A 7,881-nucleotide genomic window follows, 5' to 3' on the forward strand; every position below is an offset into this window, starting at 1 on the left:
AGGGCACATGCCTGGGTTTCAGGCTCTATTCCCAGTAGGGGATGTGCAGGAGGCAGTTGATCCATGATTCTCTCTCATCACTGATGTTTCTATCCTTCCCTCTCCCTTCCTCTTAAAATCAACAAAAATGTATTTAAAAAAATTAAGATCCTTCAGGATCTAAACAAGTTTGAATGCTTTCCATGCCCAGGAATCTCCTAATGAGGAAGCCCGTGTGCACAAAGACCTTCAGGGCTTACAGCTGAAACAAATGGGCAGGTCGACTCGAGGATGACTGTTCCTCCAACTGACAGGATATTGTGCGGCTAAGTATTCTGTTGCTGTTCTTAGCAGCTAAGTGTTTCTGAGGAGACATTCTTAGGAGTGAAGTAAAAGGAAATGTTTCTATGCAGGAAGATTATTCCTGAGCTATGTGGGTGACACTTTAAATCTGTAAGCTCCTGTTGGCCATTTCCATGACTTTCATTCTGAGCAGGTGGCATCACAACTGTGGGCCTGGGCCCTGGGTAACGCTAAACCAGGCAAGGATGCTGACTGCCAGGTTGCCCAACACAGCTGGAGGTCTGAGTACACGATGTTCAGACTGAGACGCACCTGGCGCAGAGCTGGAATCGTCCTTGTGTCAAAGGGAATCCGTGTAATGGTAGCAACAACCCCTGTCACTGGCACAGACCAGGACTGAGCCAGCCGGACATAAGCTCCTGCAAAGGCTCCTAGCAAAACAGTGATTTGTTTCCAGCTCTCAGCTAGAAACTCAAGTCCCAGATGTTAACCGAGTATCGGTGATATAATCACAAACACCTCATTTCTCTTTTAATTCATCCCTGTTTTTTCTTACTGAAATTACAGTGTGTGGGGAAATTCAGAGCTACCTCAAGTATGAGGCCTCCCCAGAGGGGTTTGGTCTTCTAAGAGGGCCTCTGAACCACCGCCCCAGCCACGCCCAGTCCAGCCTTCAGCAGGATACCAGTTGTCCTTAAGAGCCCACCATGGTCAAAGGCAGCCTGGTGGCGGAGGCATCCTTGTGCTTGGGCTCTGTGCTTGGGCTCCGTCTGTGAGCGAGGCACCAAGGCCCAGCAGTCTCTGGTTTGGGGAGGCACTTCATTTTGGGCCAGCCTCTGGGCTAACACTCCCACCAGCACTTACTCCTTGCAGCCACCCTAGGAAATAGGTATTATGATGAGAATAGAAATGCACAGCCGCTGCCTCCAGTCTGTTTCCTTGCCAACCCTAGGCTGCCATTACAGCTGCTTAAGGCTCTCTTTGCACCAGGCTCCTGAGACAAGTTATCTGAATGGCCCTCAGCTAAGCCAGTCTCCTGCCCTTTGACCCTTGCCATAGCCTCTGAGTGCAGTCATCATAATCTCCAGAGGCAGCCCAGGTTCCTCTGTCCCATGTGGTGTCCCTTGGATGACTACCTTAGGAAGTACATTGGGGTGCGGAGGAGAGGAGGGAAGAAGCATAGCTGTGGTGGCCACACCCTAAGGACACAGGGCCTCGTTTGTCATCTGCTGACAAAGGAAGTAAGCCCCAGCAATGGGGACACTGATACACTCGCTTCCCCGTCTGGACAGGGAGAGAGAGAAGTCACATTTCTCTGTCACTACTGGCGGGAGGGCTTTGGGGCAGCTCCAGCTGGAGTAAGTGCTGGTGAGAGAGTTAGCCCAGAGCCTGGCACAATCCCAGAAAGCACAGGGGCTTTGAATAAAAAATTCAGGCTTTGAGAAGACACAAAACCCTAGTTGGTTCCCATTACAAAAGCAAGACATCACACCAGCAATCTTGTAATCTCCTTCCATATAAGCTTTTCCAGTGAAATGGAGCCCCCTCCAGGTCCATTCCCAGCCCCTCTGGCCCAGCTTCCAGAACTCCAAACAGTTGCTTATGAGACAGCATGAGTCACACGAGGGCTTGTTTTCTCTTTTATTCTTGTTCACATTCTTGAGGCATAGCTCAGCTTTAGCAGGAAGAACACCCAAGGTAGGAGGCATACGGGGAAAGGGAGGTAGGCCCTCCCTTTCCTATCCCTGACCTCTGCCAGGCTCAGGGAGAACACAGGAGTCAGCTGAGCTGTCTGTGAGGCACTGCCCAGGCCAACCTGCACCACAGGCCTTCCCAGGAGGGCCTGGCCTCTACTCTCTGGCTGGTCCCAGTAGCAGCTAGCGAAACACCCTTGGCTCTGAGCAAGGCAGGCAGCACAGAGCCCTAGCTCCCCTGTGGGGCAGGGGCTCTCGCAGGGCCCTCCAACTGCCGAAGAGAAAACTCGCCTGATGGAGGGGAAAGGGCCTTCACAGGTGTGAGGTGGGCAGCACCCCAAGCTGAGCCCCCACTCCAGGGTGGAGGAGAGAGCTCAATAAGCAAACTAGACCACAGACGACATCAGAAAACACCAGCCTCTAAGTCAGTCAAAAAGCTGCATTCCATTCCACAGGTACCAGGTGACTCTGGCCCATGGGGGATGAACAAACACCTGGTATTTACCATCCTACACCAGGTGCCTAGAGATGCCTGGAGCTGCCACCTGAGGAAAGCACCAACTCACCCTCAACAGAAAAACAGAGCTGGCCTTCCCCCCTGCCCAGGACAGCAGAGCCAGCTCCTTTCAGGGGATCCTCTGCTGGTGACGATGGACCAAGCCCAAGGTCCTGGAGTTGGCCCAGAGGACTAAGGGAGTGGGTGTGAGTGGCTGGCATTCCAGGCTGCCTGAAAGGCAGTGTAGCCCAAGCTCTCTGGGCTCAGAAGGTTCCAGTGATGGTTGCCTATGCACATGCTAACCCCTGGCCTTAGCCAACACACCCTTTTTTATCCTGGCTAACCCTGGGAGGGAGAAGCGTGCAGCTCACCAACATCAGAACACACGCAGCCTGCCCTGACCCATCTACAGCAGCCCCTCGGGGGCCTGGAGGCCGCGGTACAGCATGTAGCCAAGGTTGTCGATCTTCTCCTGGCACAGGCTGGCAAAGAGATTCACACTGGGGTTGAAATGGCAGGGCAGGCTGGCCCGCTCCAGGCTGCTGATGAGCAGCTCCACAGCCTGCAGAAAGCGCTCCCCCAAGGCCTCCTCGGCCCAGTCCACCTCCTCCTCTCCCAGACGTAGAACCACCTGGGTCAGGTGGCCCCGGCTCAGCTGCCTCAGGGCTGGATGGCCATGGCAGACACTACACAGTAGCAGCAGCAGCCGTCGGCGGGTCCCAACATCACAGCTATCGAGAGCTCGCAGCCTGGCAGCCTCTGCCGGGTACAAATCCTGCAGCCAGAAGTTCCCAGCCAGCCCCTCCAGGGGCCAGGCCACAAGGAGCTGGTCTTCAGCATTGGTGCCAGTGATGGCCAGGAGCACAGCAACAGTGAGCTCCAGGCGCTCATGTTGCACCTCAAGCAGCAGCTCCTCCGAAGCCATGCTGGGCCGGATCAAGCACCCAAGAAGGCTGCCAATAACTGGCCAGTTGATGGAGGCGGCCAGTGCCTTGCGAAACAGTTCCAGCAGGACACGGGAAGAGAGATAGCCACCCACCAAGAAGCGGTCCCAGGGGCTGCTTCCACGAGGACAGAATTCAAGCTGAGTCCTACGCACAGCCCAGCAGCGAGGGTCCCTGGCCACAGTGTCTATGCCAGGTACCAGGCTCCACAGACCCGGCTCCAGCACCAGGGGTGCCAGGAGACGCACATCGTCAGCAGCCCCTGCCTGCAAGCCATCATAAAGCGGTCCCCCGGGCACAAGCACCCCAAAGGGCAGTTCTGGGAACTTGCTCCGCAAGTAGGCCTGCAGTTCTAGGGCAATGTCGCCAGCCAACTGTTTGGCCAGAGCCACGTGGGACACTGGGATGCTCACGTGGTCTTGCTCGAACGCCAACAGCTTCTCCTGGAATGACAGGCACAAGAGTCCTGGGGAGGTAAGCTGAGGAGACGACTGAGGGTCAGCATCTGCAGGCCCCTCTGCAGAGTGAAAGGGCCAGGGAACATGTCAGAAGGCCATGTGATGAGCCACGAAACCTCTCCCAGGTTACCAGGTATGTACTGGCCCTGGGCCTCATTTCCCTCACCTGTAAAAGAACCAGCTGAGAAAGAACACCCAGCTCGAGTCCTCACGTAGAATACTTTGATGACAAGTTCTCATTGCCCCAGCTCCCCAACTCTTTGGGGCCAAAACAGTTCATGCATAGTGCAGTGGGGTCCTAGACCTGTTTCCTGATCTGAGGCCCCCATATCATAAGGCTACTGCCTTACTGCGATATCACCCCCAAAGTCCACATGTCCCAGTGGTTGGCAGAAGGGCAGAAAAACACACCATGAAACATGCAGGGAGCCCACACCCCTGGAGCGAGAGGGGCTTGCACAGGGCACACAGTCAGTCAGTGGCAGAGCCTGGGTTGCATCTCCTGAGTGTGACCACCAAAGGGGGACCTACCAGGTTAGAGGGGAAGGGGTGCCATTCACCTGGGGCAAAAAGTGAGGGGACTGGGAGCAGCACAGGTTGGCTGGGGGCAGCAGGTGAGGGCCGGGGCTGTGGGTGTGGTGTGGCCTTGAGCAGGCTCAGTTCCTTCCAACTGTCCTCCAGGCTCGTGGCGTCTGCCTTGGTGTCATCCTCGTCCTGAGAGCTGGCAGCCCTGTCAATGAGCTGCAGGCAGAGTGGCACAGATCAGAGCATCTGAAGCCTGGGCAGCACAGCAAACCCCCAGGGCAAAGCAAACAAGCTTGCTGGGTAGAGAAGCAGATGCCAGCCTCGGGTAGTCCCCAGCCCCCGCCCAGGGCCCCGCTGCAGGCCCCAGCCCTGTGATCCTCCTCTGGGAGCCCCAGGTATAACTGGTCCACCATGGCCTTACCCGCTTCACAGCCAGGGTGGCAATACCCAGCACGGCAGCCCCGCCCACACCCAGCACCAGGCGGGCATTGGCCAGGAGGAAGTTCACAGCACTGCCCAGCATGTCGTCGTCATGCCGCTTCCCCCGTTTCTGGGAGAACTCTGCCATGTCTGCCTAAAAGAGAGCCAGGGTGCAGGGACCACTGAGTATGGGGCAGCCAGGCAGACACGGGGCAGGCGTGGGTGGGCACTCTCGTTGCCATCATCCTGGGGTCGCTGGTTCAAGCCCACAAGGGGGTTCCTGAGAGTTTCAACAGAAAGCGGCCACTCACAGGGTTTCTTGTGAGGAGAAGGGGAATTGCCTGAGCCCCCTTCCCCAACCTGCAAACAACCTACCCCACCCCCTGGACAGAGGGGCTCACACAGAAAGTGCCTAAGGCAGGTCAAAGAAGGGGCCCAGCACCCCGACCCCAGGATTCCTGACATCACCAAAGACCCATAAGGAAGGTCTTATCATCACTCCAATTTTACGGAGACACAGGCTGCTGGACCACATAGTGAGTAGTAGGTCCGTGGACCCACGACAGCAAAGCCTCCAGGATCTCGCTCCCCCAGAGGCCCTACGGTCAGGTCCTAGAGGCTGCCTCATCCTGGTTAACTAGGGCGGGCACAGCAGGAGGAAGCAAGGCCCAGGGAAATCCACGACTTGGGGCCCTAGACAGCCTGCCCTGGAGGGCCTCTCAGACCTTTGGGGGATCTCAGTGAGGCCAGTTACCTCCAAATCTCGACAGAGTAGCCCCAAGGCAGAGCTATCAAGTCAATGATGGGACTGGTGAGATGGCCCAGGCTGCCTGGGCAGGAGCTGCCTGTCAGTGGGTATGTGCCAGTCAAGGCCTAAGGCCCTGCTGCACCGTGGGCAAAGGAACTACACACACAGACTTCAAACAGAGGACTGGCCAGTGCCCAGCGACAGGGGCCTCTCTGCGCCTCCTGGGCTTGGGACATTGGGGATGGGGAGCTGTCCTCAGCTGTGGGGAGCCAAGCAACAGAGAAGGTAAGCTGGGGGCCTGCAGCCCCAGCTGTCTGCTCAGCTGTCAAGTGGCGCCTATAGCAGCGAGGGAGGATTAGAAGTGAGGAGCCCGAATGGTGGGCTGGCCAGCCTCAGGTTCCTCCACAGGGACTCGTGCCCTCAGGCCCTGAGAGCTGAGGGTGTGTGACCAAGGGCCAAGCCCAGGGGACCGGTCATACACCAGGCAGAACCGCCTCACTGAGGACACCTGAGCAGGTGACCCTGAGCTCAGAGCCAGCTCTGAGGGCACCAAGGACTTCTGCCCTTCCTGCGCGGCTGTGGGTGCCTAGGGCTGTTGCGAGGCGAGGAGATGCCTGAACCACTTGGGGAGTCAGCCCCAGCACCACCCTCCCCATGTCCCAGACTATAAAATAGGCACTGGGGCCTGGGTTGGTCAAGGCTGGCGGGTGCCCACCTCGGCGCAGCAGCTGCCTCCGCCTCCAGCGGAGCCAGGAGTCCCCTTTACAACCTGAGAAGAGCCTTCACCAGCCTCGCCTGCCTAACCTGGCGGGTCACGCAGGCCTATCCCGCAGCCTTCCAACTCAGGAAAGGGGAGAGCGGACAGGTGGTTAAAAATAGCCCTCCTCTGCGCTGCCTGTCCTCTCTCCTCTGCCCGCCGGGGTCGGGGTTGAGCGGGCCCCGCACAGGCTCCAAGGGCCAGTCCAGGCCGGTTTACAAGGGGCACGAGGCCCTGAGACGGGATTCGAACCCCGGGTTGGAGGCCCCAGGCCATCTCCTCTTTCCTCCGCGAGGCCGCGGCCCAGACCTGCGTCCCGCGCGCGCCTCGCCTCGGGCCGGTGACCCCGCGCGGGCCGCTGGCAGCGGCCGTACCTGCTGCGTCCTGGCTTCAGCGCGCCGGCGTCAGTGCACCGGCCGGCGGACGCCCCGGGCCTCTCGCGTCCAGACGCCCCGCCGCCCGAGGATGGAATCTGAACCCGGGAACCAACGCCGACTCCGACGAGCACGCAGACGAGCAGGCCCCAAGTCCAATCAGAGCGCTAAAGACCCGCCATCTCTCTCCGAAACACTGAAGAGACTCATCCAATGGCGGCCAGGCCACGCCCCCCGTCGGGTTGTGCGCTCCCTGGGGGCGGGACTTTCTGGTGCACCGGGACTTAAAGGCGCCGGGCTGCGTTCCAAGGCGCGCAGCGCGGGGCGGTGCCAGTCCCTCCCCCGCAGCCCGCAGTGACTCGCGGGCGCCTGTAATAGGAGCCTCCGCTGTGGGGACGCTCTGGGCCCACATTCTTTCCAGGGGCCGGGCGGTCAGGCGGCACCCGGCTGCGCTGTCGGCTGTCAGGTGACACTTAGGTCACCTCTGCGAGAGGCCCGCCTGGTGGCCTCGCTATTCTTATCTCTTGGCCTGCTCCGTGCGACCTTGTGCGGGCCACTGCTCCACGCGGGCCCGTTTTCCCTCGTGTGACACGGGAACACCAGCCCCCTCCACCCTGAGAATGATTGTGCTTAGCCTGTGGTTAACTCGGCATTTATTTATTGGGGCCTATGTGCCGGCGGAGGGGGCGGATAAGCAAATAACGAAGGTGTGATGTCGGAATGGGAATGTCGACTCCAAGCAGGAGTAATAACGTGCACATATCGCGCGCCTGCTGTATGCCCCGAGCTGCACCTGCGGCTCTCATTTGTTTCTGGCGACAACCTTGGGAAGCATTTCCAGGGGAGGAGCGGCCGGAGCAGGCCTGGGCTTGCCGGGCGCTCGAGGACCTCAGTCCCGGCCAGGCATCATAGCCACTGGGCCGCCAGGCCCGCGGGCGGACAGACCCCCGGGCAGCAGTGCCCGGGTCCACTCAGCTGCGTAGCCCCGCGGCACGCCCGCCCTGGGGCGCAGGGACGTCGCCTGGAGGGTGTGAAGCCTCCTGCGCGAGCACTGGGGGCGCCTGGATCCTCGAGGCCCCTCCAGTCCTCGAGCAGACGGGGAAACTGAGGCCCAGGGAGGCGGCGGCGCTAACCGCGAAGCGCCAGGGGCGCCGGGCGAGAGGGGCGCGGTCCGGGCTCCGCC

The 7,881-nt window shown here is 59.4% G+C and overlaps 1 protein-coding gene across 2 annotated transcripts; it reads right to left on the reverse strand.

The window, feature by feature from the left end:
* Window positions 1-1,790: 1,790 nt before the first annotated feature.
* Window positions 1,791-6,933, reverse strand: MIEF2 (mitochondrial elongation factor 2). 2 transcript variants are annotated; one of them, XM_080680815.1, is made up of 4 exons: window positions 6,699-6,933; window positions 4,821-4,973; window positions 4,435-4,615; window positions 1,791-3,933 (listed from the first exon to the last, which is right to left on the reverse strand). In XM_080680815.1, the coding sequence occupies exons 2-4, from the start codon at window positions 4,965-4,967 to the stop codon at window positions 2,879-2,881; spliced, it is 1,383 nt and encodes a 460-aa protein (XP_080536941.1). In that variant the 5' UTR covers window positions 4,968-4,973; window positions 6,699-6,933; the 3' UTR covers window positions 1,791-2,878. The 2 variants fall into 2 exon arrangements, with proteins under 2 accessions (XP_080536941.1, XP_080536942.1); XM_080680816.1 differs by having other exon boundaries at window positions 4,821-4,969; window positions 6,699-6,766.
* Window positions 6,934-7,881: the final 948 nt, after the last annotated feature.

The sequence above is a fragment of the Plecotus auritus genome, assembly GCF_963455305.1.
Source record: "Plecotus auritus genome assembly, chromosome: 7".
In the NCBI taxonomy this organism is placed as follows: domain Eukaryota; kingdom Metazoa; phylum Chordata; class Mammalia; order Chiroptera; family Vespertilionidae; genus Plecotus; species Plecotus auritus.